This window comes from Aquarana catesbeiana, linkage group LG02, assembly GCF_042186555.1.
Source record: "Aquarana catesbeiana isolate 2022-GZ linkage group LG02, ASM4218655v1, whole genome shotgun sequence".
NCBI lineage: Eukaryota > Metazoa > Chordata > Amphibia > Anura > Ranidae > Aquarana > Aquarana catesbeiana.
In genome coordinates this window covers 388,600,364-388,622,475 of record NC_133325.1, presented here as the reverse complement: position 1 = coordinate 388,622,475, position 22,112 = coordinate 388,600,364, and the positions used below count along the sequence as shown (strand labels likewise).

The 22,112-nt window shown below is 41.3% G+C and overlaps 1 protein-coding gene across 3 annotated transcripts in view; it reads left to right on the top strand.

Annotated features, from left to right (window-relative positions):
* The window catches only part of LOC141128111 (ras GTPase-activating protein 4-like), a 248,708-nt gene that overhangs the window by 137,768 nt on the left and 88,828 nt on the right, over positions 1-22,112 (top strand). For all 3 annotated transcript variants that reach the window (XM_073615193.1, XM_073615194.1, XM_073615195.1), the window contains exon 5: positions 10,475-10,604. In XM_073615193.1, the coding sequence (XP_073471294.1) occupies positions 10,475-10,604 (130 nt within the window). The remainder of the gene's footprint in view (positions 1-10,474; positions 10,605-22,112) is intronic.

Below are 22,112 nucleotides of genomic sequence, written 5' to 3'. Positions count from 1 at the left end.
ATACTAAGCAGGAGGTGTGTATGGAAAGGTTAGAACCATGTACAGAGGTTTATTGCTGTCTCTGTGTTAGACAGATCCCTTGTATTTCCTGTGTGAGGAAACTTCTTAGTGGTGACATGGACAGCAATAAACTCTTAAAAGAGGTTCTAAATTATCCCCAAAAACAGAGTTGCAGGATTCAGTAGTCTGAAGACAATATTTGCTCAAAAGCACCTCTGAAACATGGGATTGGGTCATTTGCTGCAACTCGCCAGCAAGATCACAGGATTGTTTAAAAGCATTTTACATTTTAATTTTTTTTTTTTTTTTTTTTTAACTAGGTAATAGTGTAGTTATATTCCATGTGTTGTTTGGCTCACATGTTGGGACTGCAGTTTATAGTGTCATGGTTGATCAATTCACCTACTGTTTGTAAATGTATTGCTTCAGCTGGCTGGTCTCTATGCACCAAGGAAACAGGAAAACTTCCTGTTCCAGGTCACGCAACGTTCAATGTGTGCCATGCTAATAGAATGAAAAACATCATCTAGCTGCATGAGTGAGCTCTCAGTGTGTCTGTAAATGCTCTGCCTGCTTGTGTCTGTGTCAGATACAGTTACTTTGTTGTTCCCACCTACAAGAGCAATAGACTAATAGACCCACTGTTTGTAGATTATGTATTTTTTCACAAAAAGTGTCATGTCTCACAACACGAACAGAGGTAATGTATTAGCCTGCGCAGTGCCACACCATATGCCTCATGTTTTAAAGTGGTTCTGACATCTAGGTGATCAAACACCTCATTAACTACTCCCCCTTCTCCAATCACTTACCCGGGTTCTCTCTTGATCCAGCACTGAGCCCATCTGCACCGCAGATCCAATGGTTCCCGCTGCTTTCAGAGTCTCCTGTGAGGCCAGTAAGAGAGAGCAGTGGGAGCCATTGGTTCTTGCTGCTGTCAGAGCAGGGGGTGTGACCGAGCCATGCTGTGTGCATCTATGGACACACACAACCTGGCTTGGGAATGAGCCTGCACTGGTGCCCCCATTGCACACAGCTTGCTGTGGGGGCACTCATCACAAAAAGGTGGTAGGGGAACCGCCATAGAAGAGGTAAGGGACCAGCTCTGTGCAATATCATTGCAAAGAGCAGGTAAGTATAACTTTTTTTTAATTTAAAAACTGCTGACACAGGAATGTGAAAATTTACTTTACTATAGGATGTGCATACAGGGCAACAAATAATGAAATGATTAATGCACATTTTTGCACGTGAAAAGCACAAGGTGGAGGAAGGAATGTTTACCATGCCTTTTAATATCATATCACAAGTTTTGAACACTCTGACATACCAGAACCAATTTCTCTATATTCACTGGTCCAGACAGACCTCTCCTTGTTAAAAAAAAAAAACACTAGGAGCTAAATTTGTAAACTCAGTCCCTTCATGTGAAGAAAATAGAGGTATCCATAATCTTTAGGAATCATGGCATGTTAGAGGGACCAAAAAAAACTTGAAAATTCTCTTGTTCAACTAAAATCTATGTTTTGGCTGAGCTGCAAAACTGAACTATCTGCATATTGCAAAATCAGCTTAAACTGATAATAACCAATGTCTGTACTGTCATTTTCACAAGTTTAGTTGTTATCTGACAAGTGTGAGGATAGGTAATCATCAAAGTGGTATGTATCTGATCTTCATTGACTCTGAAAATACGCTTACATTTAATTGAGCTTATTCAACAGTCATATTTTTTTTATGGAAAATCTATTTTCCTTTTTGGAAAAACCTGTGTAAGTAACTTTATCTAATGATTTCCTAGAAGGAGCTTTGGATTTTGACCAATTTTGATTTTTTTTTTTTTTTTTTTTTGAAGAAAAGAAAGCTTGCTTTACCTTAAGAACTCAACAATCTGAACAAACCTTTACCATACATAAGGAATATGTTCTGTCTATCAAAGGAGATCCTAGGACCCCCGATTAAGCAATCACCTGTTGTCTAGAATTGAGACAAACAACTTGATTGATCTTAAAAACAGATAACGTACAGAGGTTAAATAGCTGTTTTTAAGGTTAAATATAAAAACTGAGAGAAGGGGTAGTGGTCCTTGCACCAGGCAAAATTTCAAGCTGATAACTGGCTTTCTTGGAATAGTCTTAAAAACATATACATTATCTCACAAAAGTGAGTACACCCCTCACATTTTTGTAAATATTTTATTATATCTTTTTATGTGACAACACTGAAGAAATTATACTTTGCTACAATGTAAAGTAGTGAGTGTACAGCTTGTATAACAGTGTAAATTTGCTGTCCCCTCAAAATAATTCAACACACAGCCATTCATGTCTAAACCGCTGGCGACAAAAGTGAAAATGTGCAAATTCGGCCTAATTAGCCATTTTTCCTCCCCGGTGTCATGTGACTCATTAGTGTTACAGGGTTTCAGGTGTGAATGGGGAGCAGGTGTGTTAAATTTGGTGTTATCGCTCTCACTTTCCATACTGGTCACTGGAAGTTCAACATGGCACCTCATGCCAAAGAACTCCCTGAGGATCGGAAAATTGTTGCTCTACATAAAGATAGCCTAGGCTATAAGAAGATTGCCAAGACCCTGAAACTGAGCTGCAGCACGGTGGCCAAGAACATACAGCGGTTTAACCGGACAGATTCCACTCAGAACAGGCCTCTTCATGGTCGACCAAAGAAGTTGAGTGCACATGCTCAGCATCATATCTAGAGGTCATCTTTGGGAAATAGATGTATGAATGCTGCCAGCATTGCTGCAGAGGTTGAAGCCTGTTAGTGCTCATATCATACACCGCACACTGCATCAAATTGGTATGGCATGGCTGTCGTCCCAGAAGGAAGCCTCTTCTAAAGATGATGCACAAGAAAGCCCGCAAACAGTTTGCCGAAGACAAGCAGACTAAGGACATGGATTACTGGAACCATGTTTTGTGGTCTGATGAGACCAAGATAAACTCATTCGGTTCAGATGGTGTCAAGCGTGTGTGGTGGCAACCAGGTGAGGAGTACAAAGACAAGTGTGTCTTGCCTACAGTCAAGCATGGTGGTGGGAGTATCATGGTCTGGGGCTGCATGAGTGCTGCCAGCACTGGGGAGCTACAGTTCATTGAGGGAATCATGAACACCAACATGTACTGTGATATACTGAACCAGAGCATGATACCCTCCCTTCAGAGACTGGGCCACAGGACAGTATTCCAACATGATAACGACCCCAAACACACCTCCAAGACGACCGCTGCCTTGCTAAAGAAGCTGAGGGTAAAGATGATGGACTGGCCAAGTATGTCTCCAGACCTAAACCCTATTGAGCATCTGTGGGGCATCCTCAAACGGAAGGTGGAGGAGCGCAAGGTCTCTAACATCCACCAGCTCGATAATGTCGTCATGGAGGAGTGGAAGAGGACTCCAGTGACAACTTGTGAAACTCTGGTGAACTCCATTCCCAAGAGGGTTAAGGCAGTGATGGAAAATAATGGTGGCCACACAAAATATTGACACTTTGGGCCCAATTTGGACATTTTCACTTGGGAGTGTACTCACTTTTGTTTCCAGCGATTTAGACATTAATGGCTGTTGAATTATTTTGAGGGGACAGCAAATTTACATTGTTATACAAGCTGTACACTCACTACTTTACATTGTAGCAAAGTGTCATTTCTTCAGTGTTGTCACATGAAAAGATATAATAAAATATTTACAAAAATGTGAGGGGTGTACTCACTTTTGTGAGATACTGTACTTAGGTATGAGGAGCAAGGTTTGACATGCCAGCAGAGATTATCTACCTTGAGCTCCCAATACTGGTTTTAAACAACTGACCAATCATTAACAATTCGTTTATATGAAGCTTTAAGGAGTGACACTTTTTTGGAGAAAAAAGTGTCTATATTGCGTAATTATCTGAAATTTTTTCCTGTTTAGTCCCTGCTAGTGTTAAGGCCGGTTCACACCTAAATCGCACAGGAATGCAGTCTGCAATTCAGTATAGTGCGATTTTCAGCCCAGTCATTTGAATGGGCTGAGATCACACTGGATCGCACCAAAAGTAGTGCATGTACTACTTTTAAAAAATGCACTGCACCAGATTGCATGATACCGTGATACCATGTAGTCCAATGAAGGCAAACACACTGCATTTATGATCTGTGTTTGAGGTGTCATTAGGAGTAAATTGACCCCCCGCAGCAGATTGCACACTGAGTGCATTTTGAAAGCGGTGCGGGAAACGTGAACAGAATGTGGGTTTCCCATACCGCACTCTGGTGTGATTGAGCCCTAAAAAAGTGAGAGACCACTGCTAAATTTCATTTGGTAATAATTAAAGCACAATATCATAAAGAGCACGTTCTAATTTCAATATATATTACAAAACAGTGGAAGAAATAGACATCTGTGCACTTATTCAGTGCCAACACCTGTCGTTGGCCTCACTTATATTGCCTGTCACCTGGGAGGTAATGTTGCTCAAAGTTAGCTCAGTTGTTAACCGCTTTGTTTCTATGTACATTTTAATGTCCCAAGAGAAAAAACATTTACTTAATTTGTAGCTAACTTTTTTCACATTTATTTCCTAAAATTAAAAAAAAACTCGCATATAGGGACCACCCCGTGCACCCTGTGCCGGATACCAATTGTTTTCTGCGAACACGCTAAACATTTACCTCACACAATACTGCAGAGTAACTGAAATGACTTTCATTTATAAGAGAAACCCTTTCAAATAACAGTGGAGTGGATTTACTAAAACGGGAGCGTGCAAAATCTGGTGCAGCTCGGCATAGAAACCAATCATCTTCCAGGTTTTTGTTTTGTCAAAGCTTAATTGAACAAGCTGGAGTTAGAAGCTGATTGGTTTCTATGCAGAGTTGCACCAGATTTTGCACTCTCCAGTTTTAGTAAATCAACCCCAGTGTCACTTACATAAAAAAACCTACTTTATAGAGGCCATGGTTTCCATACATGGTACTGATGATGGCCAAAAAACCCGGAACCAGTGGTATGCAGTTTGGATTAAATGGCTCTAATAATAGTTTCTACTAGTGGTTCTGGATGTGCATTTGGCTGATGAGGCATAAAGAAACGATTTGTCTCTGCCCAATTTTAGGAAATGAGGAATAACTCTCCTATTTTGGGGATTTACAATGAAATGAGACATGTGAATATCTTCTGTTGCAGGAAGCCTTTACTTTTTTATTCCCTTAGTCACTTATCTGCATCACCTGTATAGTTATACCATCTCATTATAAAATAACATGAAAGAATAAAGTGTGTGAGGTGATTCCCCTTAGACTCAGTGGGCTCATGAGGGGACAATATGAGGAAAACTCTTCTTTGGCTTTAGTTATATAGTATATACCGTATAACCAACAAATCCGTTTTACATCCCAGCAAAAATCTAGCTGACCTTTCTAGAGTGGCATTTAGAGATTTCTAGGTGTTAAAACCCCCAATACAGAGGTCTCTCAACGCTGGTCTCTCCTATGGCTTCACATACCTTAAATGTGTGGGATGCCTTGAATAGGAAAGGGAAGCTCGCTCCGGCGACTTCCCCCCTGGCACCCCTAGGTGGCTTCCCCTGGTTCACTCCGGGGGAACACCCATATTTTTTCCGTACGTGGACAGCTGATGGAGAGATCAGATGCGGTAGATTTGTTCAAGATCAAGGTTTGCTACCACTGGCTAAATTAAGGGAACTATTCGGCCCATTCCCAATGGACGAATGGCGAAATAGACAGCTTAAACACTTTATTGATAGCTTACCACAGGGGGTTCGTTCTCCTACAGTGGCATCGCCCTTTGAACGTTTATGTATGTCACCCTCTATCACCCCCCATGCGATCTCAGTGTTATATGAGTTACTGCAATCTTCACAGGAAGAGGGAAAACTGGGATTTATTAGGGAGTGGGAGAAAGATCTTAACCACACCTTTACAGAACCTCAACTAGATCACCTTTTCCGCCTTACCCATTCGAGCACAGTTGACACCAAAATGCAAGAGAACAGCTATAAGGTTTTGACCAGGTGGTACAAGGTTCCCTCTAAGCTCACTAAGATCTATCCGTCTCTTTCCGCCGCATGCTGGAGGGAATGTGGGCTTCGGGGTTCATTCCTCCACATTTGGTGGGAATGCCCCAAATTACGACCATTCTGGTTAGACATACATGCTCAAATTAAACTCATTTTGGATGGCTCCCAGACTCACCACTGGAATCCTTATTGCACTTCCCTACCATTCCTCTCGGCCAGTATCGAAAGTCAATTTTGCCACACTTACTTAATGCAGCACGAAGGCTGATCCCTATACATTGGAAAAAGCCTCAAATACCCACACGTACCGAATGGATAGGGTTGGTTGATAATATTATGGCTGCGGAGGAATGGATGGCGAAGTGTAAAGACAAATACGAAAAGTTTTACTCAATATGGGCCACATGGATGCACTATACCGGTCAGGGGAAGATACCAGCCATAGGATCTTCTCAGATACAGAGCCCCAATTGACCCTTGCGTCTGAGGTTGTTTTTGACAGATATTGAAGTAACTACCAACAGGTGGCGGATGCACAGACGAGCTCTAATAAGCCCAGAGCAGTTCAATATGGTTGAATATGATAGGAGGTGTAACATTTCCTTTTCTTTTTCCTTCTTCCTTTGTTCCCCTTTTTTTTTTATACTTTTATTATTATTGAAAGAATAATTACAGTATGTTATGGTTTACATCAAGATTTATGACCTGGCGTTCGGCCTGCTCTTAGGTACTATGGGTTCCAGTTAAACCCAAACAGTTGAATGATGGTTATAGTCTTGTTCTGGGATCCTCCATCTGGATGCAATAGGGGCGATCCATGGTTGTGTGAACTTATAAGTGTTGATTAGATGACAATAAATATCCCCCTACCATAATGCCCCTGATGTGTGTAAGATCCTGGGTAATATATACATTCATTGGATACATAACACCCTCCTATGTAATTAGAACATACTTCATATGTATTAACTGTTATGCTATGTCTCTCTGTATGTTTTTCATGGAAATATCTTTAAAATAAAGATTATATAAAAAAAAAACCCCAATAACTTAGCAACCACAATCTTCAACTCCTGGTATTCTGCCCTGAAGGAAAAAATTCCCAAACTGTTGTGTCCTGTCTTTCGTTATTAGCTGTGTGACCATGGCACATTATTTAAAGTGGTTGTAAACCTAGTTACACCACTTTTACCTACAGGTAAGCCTATAATAAGGCTTACTTGTAGGTACCATCAGTATCTCCTAAACTTGCACAGATTAGGAGATAATCACTGTATACGCTTGCGCCGACGTCATCAGTGCATGCGCACTGAAGAAACGGCCCGCTCCTGCCGTTTCTTCAGGGCCCATGCCGTGACTGGTGGCTTCCATGTGTGGGAGTGACGTCATTGCGGCTCTGACCAATCACAGCGCCGGATCCCGCGAACCTGAAAATAACTCCAGGAGACATGTCGCTGGTCACAGCGGTGTACGGGGACCGCTGTAACAGCGTCGATCTAAGGTAAGTAGGTAAGTATTTCATAATCAGCTAGTATGCAATGCATACTAGCTGATTATGCTTTTGTCTTGCAGGTTTTTTGCTTTTTGGAGTTTTCAACCACTTAAATGTTATGTTCATGACCAGGCTAACTGCAGGAGCTTTATTTTAATCACATTTCGGTTTGATTTAAAGGAGACTTACAATCTTATTAGATGAGAGCTTATTTGCAGGCTAATTTGAACATACACATGATCAGAATTTCGGACAACAAATGTTCCATGTGAGCTTGTTGTCGGAAATTCCGACTGTGTGTAGGCTTCATCGGACATTTTCTGTCGGCATTTCCGACAACAAAAATTTGAAGGCTGGATCTCAAATTTTCCAACAACAAAATCCGTTGTCGGAAATTCTGATCGTGTGTACACAATTCCGACACGCAAAATTCCATGCATGCTCGGAATCAAGCAGAAGAGCCACACTGGCTATTGAACTTCCTTTTTCTAGTCCCATCGTACGTGTTGTACGTCAGCACGCTTTGGACGATCGGAATTTCCGAAAACATTTGTGCGACCGTGTGTATGCAAGACAAGTTTCAGCCAACATCCGTTGGAAATAAATCCACGGTTTGGTTTTCGGAAATTCCGATCATCTGTACGCGTCATTAGAACTTCCATATGGTGATTGAAAATACTTCCCAGTTGTAAACTAGAAACATCAGTATTGTTGAGGATTTCAACATCAAATATGTATGTCAAACAGGGGAAGTATGTACTTTCAATCTGTTTATGGCATTTTCAGTGGAATTCTTAGTCATAGCAGATCACATGCTTTTAAACAGTTGACTGAACTTTATTACCATGCTATCTCTATGAGAAGGTTCGCTAGTTCTGATACTGTAGGGGTGATTTACTGTCTTCTGCAATTATTAAAATTGAGCTATTTAAAGTCACCCAGTCTTGTGCAGAGGAATGAAAATAAGGACATTAATTTGCTTGATTTAGACCGGATTCAGACTTTGCATTGTGAAAATGCATGCAGTTATGTGTGTGTGTTTTTGAAATGCTTGTTGTGGCATCCTTATTGGACGTTTTTGTTCATTGATGTGCTTTTTTAACTCATTTCAAAATGTTTTCCCTGCACATGTTTTGCATTTATTTTTGCCTGAAAAAAATATATACCTTTGCTGCTCATATAGTATACTGTTTTAAAATATGGAAAACATACTACATGTGCATTTTAACTTGACCAAATACTTCAAAACCTCATGCTAAACCAAATATATATTCATGTAGAAATTATATGGAAGTGATTTCACCCAAAAGAGAATGCCAACATCCCTCAAATCTGCAATCATATACTGTACTATGATTATTCTGTATGTGGATTTTATAGGCATTCAAGATACTATATACATACACAAAATCTAAAAATAAATTTATTTTTGTGGATAATTAAAAACGTTCTTGTAGTGTGAATGGGGTCTTTTCTCCTCTGAGGAAGATTTTTTAAACTCATCGGAATTGTAGAGATGCATTGGATAGCGACAATGTATTTTGGGTGTATATATTGTCAGCCCCTTTTCTGTCTTGTTTTATATACATAAAATAACTTATTTATCCGCCCAATAAAAGTATTCAGTTTTATATTTTGTGTACATATATCTTGAATACTTTCAAAGTCTCATACAGAATTGTATTCGTATATAATTATGGTATGTACTCATTTTTCAATATGATGTAAATAGGTTTTATTGCTTTGAATTCTACTTTTGCCTACACCAGCTAGGAATCACCCAAATCTGAGCACAGCCTGGATGATTGAAGTGACAACTTTATTGAACTAAATAAAATATAGTACTCCTTTAGAAAATTAACCCAAGGCTTTAGGCCTTATGTACCATTATTTATTTTTTATATCTGCCTGGAGCTCGGTTTTAAAGTGGCCATAGATCTTAAACTCCCATTGCCCCGCTCTTGCGACTTTGCTGGGATAATTAAACAACAGAATACCAGGTTGCACAGCAGACGAAAGGAAATTTACTAAATCTTTTGCCATGGGGGATTAAAATTGTCAGCTGAAAAAACTTTCCTTCAAGTGATTTTAAAGTCTTAATTTTTTTCCTTTAAAAATAACAAACATGTTATACTTACCTGCTCTGTGTAATGGTTTTACACAGAGCAGCCTGGATCCTCCTCTTCTCGGGTCCCCCTTTGGCAATCCTGACCCCTCCCTCCTGCCAAGTGCCCCCGCAGCAAGCAGCTAGCTATGGGGCACCCAAGCTGCTGCTCTGTGTGTCCATTCAGACACAGAGCCGCAATTCTGCCCCACCCCACTCTCTCTTCATTGGCTCACTGACTTTAATTGAGAGCAATGGCGCCCGCTGTGTGTCTCAGCTAATCAGTAGGGAGAGTCCTGGGCAGACAAGACTCTCTGTAATATCACTGGATCGAGATGGGCTCAGGTAAGTATTAGGGGAGCTGAGGGGGGCTGCTACACACAGAAGGTTTTTTATCCTAATGCATAGAATGCATTAAGATAAAAAACCTTTTGACCACTTTCAATCCCATGCCATTTTTTCCCACATTAGGAAGGTAGGCACCAGTGCTATAAGACCTAGCCATTGGCTACAAATCACTGATTGCAGGATATGAGTATGCCTCTGTACAGTATATAAACGTTGACTTGGGAAAAAGTTTTTTAAGTGTCAGCTTAAGATTTATCATATTCAGCCAAAGAATAGTATTTGCAATGTGTAAGCACTAAAAAATGGTGAATGGGTCCATGGCCCTATATTTCAGACTTTGGCAGTTCATATTGATTCGGTTCAGTTCTTTTTACTGATATACACATTTAGCCACTCATGGTGAACTAGCTGGTTTTAAAGAGAACAACCTTGAAATTGAGCATTTGAAGGTTTAAGCATAGTTTAATGAGTAATATTGTGTTTTGTGCAGGATACAATGGATGGATGAATTTAACAGAAATTGATCCTGATGAAGAAGTTCAAGGAGAAATTCACCTCAAAATTGAAATATTAAACAGCGAATTGTCTCGTAAACTGCGCTGTACTGTTTTTGAAGCAAGGTAAGATTTAGTTGTGATCTGTCAACAATGTAGAGTACTTGTATCTTCTGCATTTAGATCCGTTGTCACTTTTATGGAGTTAAGCTTTGATGGAATCAGTATAAGCTGATGCTAGCTTTCTGGCTAGTATACTAACGAACTGGGTTCAGTCAGGTTTGAATCACTGATCGGGAACAAATTTGCATATCTGTGAATTAAGATATCTTTACTTGTATACTCGTTCCATTTAAGAAATGTACATTATTGAGGAAAGAGGGTGAATATGACAGCCAGAAAATGCATATTTTTAGAATGAGCATTAGCAGTGATAGCCCCATTGTCCATATTCCAGCCCTCAGTGTGCTGTCTGAATGCCTAGAGCAGAGGTATAGGTAGAGTTAGGCTGGCCATACACGGAGTCAATTGGTTGCAGGAAAGAAATTTTTCTAAATTTGCGAAAATCACAAGAGAATCCGGCTGGCTGGTTGTACCCAAGTTATCGATCGATCAACTTGGTACATTCAGCCTGCCCATTAACGGTTAGAATCTCAGCCATTCCTGCTAAACTGGCCGAGATTTGAACTGTGTATGTATATTATATCACTTTTGTTGTATTGTTCAAAATTATTACATTTCATTAAGTAGAAGTACAGTCAAATACTAAGCTTAAACTAAGCTTAAACTTAAATAAATATGTATAATGGCTGCGCTTAGGGCAAAGAATTGAGGTATGCAGCCCCCCTGAAAGGAGCTTCCCTAAGGATCCTCCAAAAGAGTAAAAGATTATTCACAATGGGGTATGGCGCTCCCTATAGGATTATATGGGATGAGCAGCTACAGCAAAGGGGGAGGTGGGGGGGGGGGGGTTGTTATCCCTTGGTGTCCTGATGTGTGATAGTGTAAGCTGTACAAAACACAAGAAGAGGAATTAATAGTGTAAGCTGTACAAAATACAAGAAGAGGAATTGTGTGGAGAGGGAGCTACCATGAATATAATCTAATCACCAATACGGAGAGCGGAGACTACCTTGGGCGCCTTATATGATCGCGGTGGTGAGGAGATCGTGGAGGAGATAATATGCTGTTTGCCCCTTTTGGGTTGTTGGATCCGGTGAGTGGGGACCCTTGAGGGGGAGCACAAAAGTCACTAAGAACATCTGAAAGCACCCCAGTCACGGTTTTGCTTGAAGAAAATTTGAACACCGTTTTTTTGCAGAAATGTATCACCCTATGGACTATGATCACTATTTACAATTTGTTTGGTGTTATTTGTCCTATTAGGCAGAGGTGCACTTTTATGTCTTTGTTCAATGCTAAACCACTATACTATATGGTGGTTTTTCTTTGAAATCCCATCACAATTATAGGTGTTTAGTTTACACCTTCTATATTCTTGCGTTCACTTTTTTATGATTTTTTATCACTTAAGATTGCTTATATTGGCACAATTTACTGGTGGTACCGTAAACCACCCACTAAGGGTTATGGTGTTTTTTAGATATTTGGTACAGCTTACACTATCACACATCAGGACACCAAGGGATAACAACCCCCCCCCCCCCCCCCACCTCCCCCTTCGCTGTAGCTGCTCATCCCATATAATCCTATAGGGAGCGCCATACCCCATTGTGAATAATCTTTAAGCTTAAACTTGCTCCCACCCACCCCCTATACTAACTACACTGTAAAGGAAAGATATACTTAACTATTCTGAAGGCACTCCGGTCTGGTCACATGATCTCCCCAGCAGCCAGCTTCAGGGAAGAGGAGAGATTGGTGACAATGGTTGCAATGCCTGTGCAGTGTCGTCACCCTTAGACTTACTATGAGGCATCCGTTGTCATCTGTCCCTCCTCTACACTGAAGCTGGCCCCTGGGAGCCGATCATGTGATCAGATCAGAGCGCCCTCAGCATAGGTAAGTATGGACATCTTTCCTTCACAGGGTAATTAGAATAGAACTTAGTATTTTCCTGGAAAGCGATTACTCCTATCTGCACATGACCCCAGTGTTTGTTACTGTCTTCTCTGTGTTTTTTTATTATATTTCAGTTACCAACAAGCCTCCGAATAAACATGTTCTAAGATAAATATAATATAACCTGCCATTGCTTACCTTCTTCTTAATAGACTTTTTATCAGGCTGTTATTCTGACCAACTTCCTGCAATACTTGCGGAGTCAGTGATCCAGGTTAAGTTTGCAGATCAGAAAAGTCTGAGAAAATTGGCAAAACCATATCTGCATACTTCTTCTGGTTTAGTGACTCAAGGTATTGAAGCCAAAGGGTCGCATGAGAGCCACACTATTAACATTTTTGGAAAACAGGATCAGCAGTGGCAGCCTCCATATTTTTCTCATGACATGTTTACTTTGCATAGTGTATCTCAATGTTTCATTATTTATTGAAAATGGGGGCAGTAATAAAACTATTATAAGCCAAAACCAAGTGAATTTTTGTGCTTTGTTACAAACACACATTTGTTTTGCATGGGGCGGAACATGGACTATTTTCAGTATAATCATAACAGCCCTTTCACACTGAGCTGCCCTGGGCGTCGGCGGTTAAACGCTTCTATTTTTAGCGGCGCTTTACCGACGTTTTTGCAGCGCTATTCGGCTGCTAGTGGGATGCTCTTAACCCCCTGCTAGCGGCCGAAAAATGGATAAAACCGCCGGCAAAGCACTGCTACAGCAGCGATTTGTCGCCGGTTTCGGCGGCACTGATTTCAATGGGCAGGGGCGCTTTAGGAGCGGTGAGTTTACTGCTCCTAATGCGCCTTATGCGCTCCAAAGAAGCTGCTGGCAGGACTTTTTCTGACGGCCTGCCAGCACGGCCCTCAGGCTTTCACACTGGAGTGAATGGAGCCGCTGTTTCGGGGCACTTTGCAGGCGCTATTTTTAATGCTATAGCGCCTGCAAAGAGCCTCAGTGTGAAAGGGGTCTAAAAATTAAACAAAAGCTAATGCTGGCCAGACATAACACAGAGACAATGATTCACGTAGGGATCAAAATATGGAGATAATAGTGGCATGGTTTCCCTGGCCTGCAGGGAATTATATTTGTAAAATGGTCCTGTAGACAGTGGTTGAATTAAAAATACGTTGGGACAAAAATGACAATCCTGAAAATACCTTGTTTTATGGGCAATCAACAGTCAATTGTTTCATAGTGACTGCAACAACAAGCACCATCAGCAGTGAACTAAAATAAGAAAATCTTTTGTCCGTACATCTTTAAACTTGGACAAATTTTGGTCAACAGACTGCTGTGTAAAACAAAAAAAAGAAACACATAAAAGCCTTTTAAGAGAAAAATAATAAGCTTGCTGTGTCCTTACATGTGCCCACTAATTGGTGCTTGTCAGACACTCATGAAGATTCTTTCGTTTTTTGTAATCGTAATGTGTACACTGCAATGTGCCACCATCTTTTAATTAGAGAACTTTTCTTTTTCTTAATAGATGCTAGGCTGGGATGATTAATAATCATTTGGGTGTAAAGGAGGTTCCTTTCTTGGGTTACTTGCTTCTTATTGAAGAAAATGCATGAGAATATACTACAGTGTTAATTTAGTCGACGAAAACATTTTCATCATAATGACGAAAACTAAATGAAAAGTACCACACATTTTTGTCAATCGATGAAAACTGACGAAAATCAATTCCATTTTCGCCAACGAATGAAAACTTAACGAAAATGTAAGGTTGAGGTTTACCTACGTGGACTTCCGGTTTCCTTGGAGCTCTGTCTGTAGAGAACGTGAGTGCTTCCGCTCCCAGCAAGCAGGGTAGCGAGTAGTGACCATAGGGCGCTTAGCACTGTGCAGCATTACAGGCCTTCTCACAGGACCGTCCAGAGCACCGTGCATTACAGGCCTCCTGAGACTCACGACCTTCCAGAGCATTGTGCATTACAACTCTTCTCAGACCGCCGAGTGAGTGTGTACATTACAGGCCTCCCCTCAGACCACCGTCCAGAGCACTGTGTACATTACAGACCTTATCTCACCACTGGCATCCAGATAACTGTGCATTACAGGCCTCTCAGGCCACTGTCCCAGAGCACTGTGCATTACAGGCCTCCTCAGACCACCTTCCAGAGCACTGTGTGCATTACAGGCCTCCTCAGACCACCAGCACCCAGAGCACTGTGCATTACAGGCCTCCCCTCAGACCACCATCCAGAGCACTGTGCAGCATTACTGGCCTCTCAGACCACCGTCCCAGAGCATTGTGCATTACAGGCCTCCTCAAACGACACAATGTACTGGAGATTTTAGTCGACAAATGTACTGGAGATTTTAGTCAACTAAAATGTACTGGAGATTTTAGTCAACTAAATATGACTAAAACTAAAATAATTGCAGATGACTAAAATGTGACTAAAACTAAAATGGCATTTTAGTCCAAAGACTATAACTAAAACTAAATGGAAATTTGATGCCAAAATTAACACTGATAGACTACTACACCATTTACCACTAGGTGTAACCTCTGTACCTGTTTATAAGAATGTATAGCTTTATATATTTCCTGTACTTTATTTACATGTTTTAATCAAGAGGTAAGGCTCCACCCAACTGTAGGACTTAAAGCTGAACTCTTGGCATTCCTTCTCCTGCCATCCCCATGCCCCACCCACCAACTAATCGCTGGTTTAGTTAAAATATATATATATATATATACAGTATATTCTAAATGCCCACAAAACTAACAAAAATTCCTGTTTACATGATGAGGTCTTTTAAATCCTTTTCACTGCAGAGTAGGGCTGTCCTTTATCAGGTGTCCACACAACCCAGGCAGTTCCCAGACACTTCCTATTGGCTGCCCAAGCATGATGACATGATGACGGTGATAGACTGCAGTGCTGAATCCACTGGTCATCACTCTTGGAAGCGGTGCAGAGAGGGACATGTACAGCGGACTCAGGTGAGTTATAAAAGAGGCTTTAGAGGGTATAGTATTTTTTAATAATCTGTGTGCTGTTACACATGTTGTGTATGAATTCATATAGTTAATTTCCATAGCCATTGTTATTAAAAGGGTTGTAAACCCTCATGGTTTTTCACCTTAATGCATTCTATGCATTAAGGTGAAAAACCTTCTGTGCTGCAGCACCCCCCCCCCAGACCCCCCCCCCCCCTTTTTTCTTACCTGAGCTGATCGTTCCAGCAACGGGGACGAGCACAGCAGCTCGAGCCGCTGTCTCGGGTTCTCATTGGATAGATTGATAGCAGCGCAGCCATTGACTTCCGCTGCTGTTAATCAAATCCAGTGACACAGGAGCTGGGGGCGGGGCCAAGTCCTGCTTTCCAGGAGCGGCTTTCCAAGGGGGCACTCGAGAGGAGGAGGAGCCAGGAGCGCTGCAGGGGGGCCGCAGAAAAGGAGGATCGGGGCCGCTCTGTGCAAAACCCTTGCACAGAGGAGGAAAGTAATACAGTAACACAATCACTTTAATTTTTGTATAGTTGGTTAATATACTGCCATCTTGTGGTTATATCGGTTGTTGCACCTGCCTTTCTGTGTTTCCTTTCTATACTCTCTTTGTGGCCCCTCCCACTGTACTTCCTGTTCCTCCTTCATTATGCTTATAGGATAAGAGATGACCACTTCTGTATAAGCCTTTCATGCAATCTGCTCACATCTGGGAACACATTACCATGTTTTGACCTGCAGATACCGTCTTTCATTCATCTGCCACATTTTGTTGTTTGCTATACCCGCTGCTTGCAATAAAGACCCACACTGAGGAATTTGTGTCTGGTGAGTTCAAGCTATCTGATGAGAACTGTCTACGGTGATTAGATCTGCTTATACAGGCCAGTCATAGAGGTCTCAGCAAGGGATAAGTCACTATTACAACAGAATAATGTGCAGATGGCTGAGAGGTGCTGTAGGTGATAGGGAGGGATGGAAAGGGGGGTAGGGGGAAGCTTAGCCTGGAAATGGGCTTTACAGGCTGGTCACACATGGGGGATCCGGACACATCAAATAGAATGATCAGATCCCCGGGTGATTTTATCTAACCTATTTCCCTATATATTGCAGTGCTGAATATGGCTGTCTTAGCTTTTTAAAGGGAAACTTTAATTGTTATGGGTCAACATTTTTTTTCTTTTTTTTGTTTAAGGGGAGGGAGCCCTCATCCATTGTCTTCTAAATATGCAAAACTGAACCACTACCCCCATGTTATCCTGCAGTAGGTGTACATGCCTTTAAAATGTAGTGAGGGTTAGTAGGTGTGTAGCACTAAATCTTTACCAGTTGGGCTGCAGGAAATGCAGGACAAGGTAGAGGGACCAGATATGCATGTATATTAGGTTAGGGAGGGGGTTGGGAGGTTTTTGTAAAAAGCGCCTTTAAGCACCAATCTTCTAGCACGTTTGTCAAACAGAAGGCCCGTGGGCCGAAACCCGGCCCTCCAGGCCATTTCATGTGGCCCTCACACCTCTCTTAGAGCTGCAGTAGAGCTCCAGCCCTCCTTTGGGCATCCTCCAGACCCTGCACTTTCTGCTTCCCAGCAGCAACTCAAGGTAAGGGGGGTGAACTTTGATGTAAGGGAGTGTGGGGCGGACACTTGACATCTGATGTAAGGGGTGTGGAATACTCCGGACATCTAGTATTACAGATACAACTGGCCCTTTGAGAGCAATCATAATGCTGATGCGGCCCTCGATAAAGTTGCGTTTGACACCCCTGTGTTTAGCTGTACCCACAAACATGCTGTTGTATGATTCCACGAACAATAAATGTAACCTGCAATAATATGTGTTTGGGTGCAATTGCCCCCCATCCCCCCACTGTGTAATCATCCTGCAGGTCACAAGCACAGATGCCTCAGACTGAAACTGTGCTGCACAAATCAGAACATCCAATCATCGTCTATTTATGGAGCATGTGTTTGCTACTTTAATGCTACATTTAAAATAGAAGTTATATTCAAGTGTTCAGAAAATGTATGCAGAAGAAAACCTTGCTTAATTAACTAAATAACATCTCTAAGGGATAACGTATTTATAGGAGTCAAATTATTAGAGCCACTGGCTATTTGACTCTAGGGAATGTGTACGCTGCTTATCTCAGCGCATATTGTCAGCAGAGAAGAGAAAACTAATTTACCAGCAAATGTTTATGTGCTAACATTTCATGCAGAATACATAAAATCCAGTAAATGGCACTTACAAAGGGTGAGTCACATTCCATTTAGCAAATTGTACAGTCATTTCAGAAGAGCTCTTATTGCATTTATTAATCTGAGATTGGGATATTAAGGTAGCAGTAGATAAGATCCAGCCACTCAGTCTGTCTGGCTGTTCACATTTGGGATAGCTATAGATGTAGAGTAGACAGTTGTTGAACTTTTGCAGATCATCCAATTGTTGACAACTGTCTATCTAGCTATTTTTCATATAAAAAGGTGCACTCAGATCCTAAGATTGTACATGATTCTTTTGGAGTCAATACTCATTGCAGGGTAAACATCAAACAAACTGCATACTAAGACCCCTTTCACACTGAGGCGCTTTTCAGGTGCTTTCACGCTAAAAAAAGCGTCTGAAAAGCTCACGAAAACCTATTTCCATTAAAATCAATGAATGCTTTCACACTGGGGCGTTGTGCTGGCAGGGCGGTGAAAAAGCGCCCCTCTCCATTGAAATGAATGGAAAGCTCTTCAAAAGCGCATGAAAAGCTCTTCAAAAGCGCTCAGTGTTTTACTGGCGGTTTAGAAGTGCCTCGTTGTGAAAGGGGCCTAAGGGAGAGACTTATTATCTCTGCATTGAGCTTGTGCTAAGGTCATGGGTTCCCTATACAGGCTTTGGTCTTTGCTCTATACTTCCGAAATTGCAGTTATCAGATCAAAGTTTACAACAGAAATGGTTGTAAACAAATACGACATTTTTCCTGGCAATTATTGGGGACATCGTTTTCTACCTCTAGGTATGTGCTTCTGCCTCTTGCACAGCCTTTCTCAAACTTTTTACCCCAGAGGAACCCATGTTTAGGACTTAGGGAACCCCTGCTGAAAATTATTGTACCTGTAGCTCCAGGTACATTAGTGTAAGTTGAGGAAATGTAAAAGAAAACAAAGTACACAGAGTATTTTTCGTCAGCCTCCTGCTTTATACGCCAAAAAACTATTTTCACTAATGATCATTAAGTGAAATATAATGGACAATCATTCATATTCATGCACTGTTTTTTTTTTTTTTTTTTTTTTTTAGGTAAAAATTTCTGGGGGGGGGGGTAAAATCCACTAGTTCCAGATTGGCCCAAGTGGCTAAAGTACTCCACTTGGCCAGGCTACTGGTGAATGCCTTATGGACTCTTCTAGAAAGCCTTGCTCTTCATTCCCTTGAACTGCTTTAGCATCCTGCTTCTCAAAAGTAGACTAATGGCCTGGCTGTGGTAGCTTGGGTCCGGAGAGATAGGAGTCTCACTGAATTGGCCATCCCATATCAGGGTATGCAAGCTTACTTTCTTCCAGGTCTGCCATTGCTCCTTGGCAGCATTCTCACCTGTTGTGAAGAAAGCAGCTTTGGCCCTTCCATGGGAAGCATTCTGCCCTGCTTACAATCAGGTTTGATTGTATTACTTACAAGGACCATAGGGGTGCATTCCAACATTGCAATCCTATCAGGAAATGCTGGCCTTCCATTCCTTGTTGAGGCTTGTATAGGGTATATCCTATGTACCGTGTTTCCCCGAAAATAAGACCGGATCTTATATTAATTTTGGCTACAAAAAACACACAAGGGCTTATTTTCAGAGTATTTTTTATTTATTTACGGTATGTACAATGACGATCTTAAAATGGTTGTAACCCCCCAAAAAAAAAATATATATATATCCTGATTGTTTAAAGCATGCTGAACAGCACAGTGCTTGTGCTGTGTCATTTACCCCTCTCTAAAATGTTTTTTAAAAAGTTCCTGTGTCCCCTGTCTTCTCTCCCCTTCCCCCCCCTGTAAGCTCAGGAGTCAGCATTATGACATTCTGTAATCCCAAAAATAAACCTTGGTTAAAGTCCTTCTAAAATTATGTAATCCATTTTGTAAAAAGATTATATAATATGCAGTGTGTCTCCTTGTGTAACTTTATTGTGGAAAATACCCTATTTACAGCGCCGCTGGGTGCTCAAGGGATCAGCCACAGCTCTCCTTCCCCGCTTCGAATAGTGCAGAAGGAGGGGCCGAGATCCCCCGCTGACATCAGCCCCGCTCCGAGTGCTGCAGTGGTAGGGGTCGCTGTCATCAGACAGGAGGAGAGGAGAAGATCTCCGGCAGGTCACGTGAGCGCCCAGCGGTGCTGTAAATAAAGTATTTTCCACAATAACATTAAAAAAGGAGACACACTGCACATTATATAATGTTTTTACAAAAAGGATTACATCTTTTTACAAGGACTTTAACTAGGGCTTATTTTCGGGGTAGGGCTTATATTGCAGCCATCCCTGAAAATCATGCTAGGTCTTATTTTTGGGCTAGTTCCATCTGTACAACCTTTAAGTGAATCCATGACAAACAATTATTAAGTTTTAAATTAAATTGTTATAAGCATAGGAGTCCACAGGTGCATATCACTAATTAAAGGGGTTGTAAAGTCAGAAGGTTTTTTATCTTAATGCATTAAGATAAAAAGCCTTCTGTGCGCAGAAGTCCCCCTCAGCCCCCCTAATACTTACCTGAGCCCCATCTCTGTCCAGCGATGTCCACAAGTGTGTCAGCTATCTGGGACTCTCCCTCCTGATTGGCTGAGACACAGTAGCGCCGCCATTGGCTCCAGCTGCTGTCAATCAAAGTCAGTCAGCCAATCAGGAGAGAAAGGGGGCCGGGACAAACCGCAGCTCCGTGTCTGAGTGGATACACAAAGCTGCGGCTCGGCTTAGGTGCCCCCATAGCAATCTGCTTGCTGTGGGGGCATTCAACAGGAGGGAGGGGTCAGGAGCACAGAAGAGGGATTGGGGCTGCTCTGTGCAAAACCACTTCACAGAGTAAATATGACATATTTGTTATTTTTACAGGAAAAAAAAAAAGACTTTACAATCACTTTAAATCAAAGTGTTAAAGTAAATTAATATCACTGTGTATAAACGTAAGAGTCCACAAGTGCATATCACTGTTTAAATCAAAGTCCACCGGGATTTGTGAATAAATCATCTTATGACACACCACCACTGTGTATCAACTACCAAGAATCCACACCGTTGCTTACCAGAGAGCTAGACCTTGGATGCAAAGAGGTCTAACAGCGCTTTATGGGAAAGAACCCTATTGAATGGATGGTAACAATGATCAATCCCAGGCACAGCCCTCTGTATTTCCACACAGGTATAATTCAGTTCTGCATGAATTGCCCATCAGGGTGTCAATCACTCACACAGAAAAAAGAGCAAGGAGAATCGCAATAGTACAGTACATTAAAACACAATTTATTAAAATCCAGGCATGTACTCACATATTAGAAAAGGTATAGGTACAGAGCATATCAAAAACTTATGCCAGACCCTGTGAAGATGTTCTTTCGGACGAAATGAGTAGGGAAGAGCTAACGCACCGATGTGATCACACCTGCCAGGGTATCCGGCGGACAACTTTGATATGTTTTGTACCTTTTCTAATGTGTGAGTACATGCCTTGATTTTAATAAATGGTGTTTTAATGTACTGCACTATTGTGATTTGATTCTCCATGCTCTTTTCCCTGTGTGTGTAAACCTTGATAGGCGATTTATGTGCAACTTAACCAGAGCTGTGTGTAAATATGGAGGGCTGGGCCTGGGATTGATATTGCTACTAACCATCTATTGGGATATTTTTCCATAATGCACTGTTGGACCTCTTTTCATCTAAGGTCTAGCTCTCTGGTAAGCAGCGTTGTGGATTCTTGGTGGATGATACACAGTGGTGGTGTGTCATAAGAAGATTTATTCACAAACTTTGGTGGACTTTGATTTAAACAGTGATATGCACTTGTGGACTGCTATGTTTATACACAGTGATATTAATTTAATTTAACACTTTGATTTAATTAGTGCACCTGTAGGACTCCTATGCTTATATACAGTGATATCGTTTTAATTGAATTATTAACATTTGTTTGTTATTGATTTACTTAAAGTGACAGTGCTGCACAGTTTGTATTAATTCAGTCAATCATTTTTGTGTGTGAAAATTTTAGTGAGGGCGGCTGTTCTTTTCGATAATTGGTTAGCACTTTTTAGTACATGGTCTATTTGTTTTTATGCTTATTAATGTAATCCAATACAGGGAAAGTTCACCTGCTCCTCCTTCATGTTTTACTAGATCAGGAGCTTAGTCTATAGACTCTAATGCTGCGTACACATGATGTGATATGTCTTGTAAAACTAGCGGTCATAATGGAGATATCACATGACTATTGAACTTCCTTTTTATTGGCTCACCGTACATCTTATACGTCACTACATTCGTAATTGTTGGCCAACATTTGTGTGACCGTGTGTATGAAAAGACAAGTTGGAGCCAACACCCTTCGAACAAAAATCCACG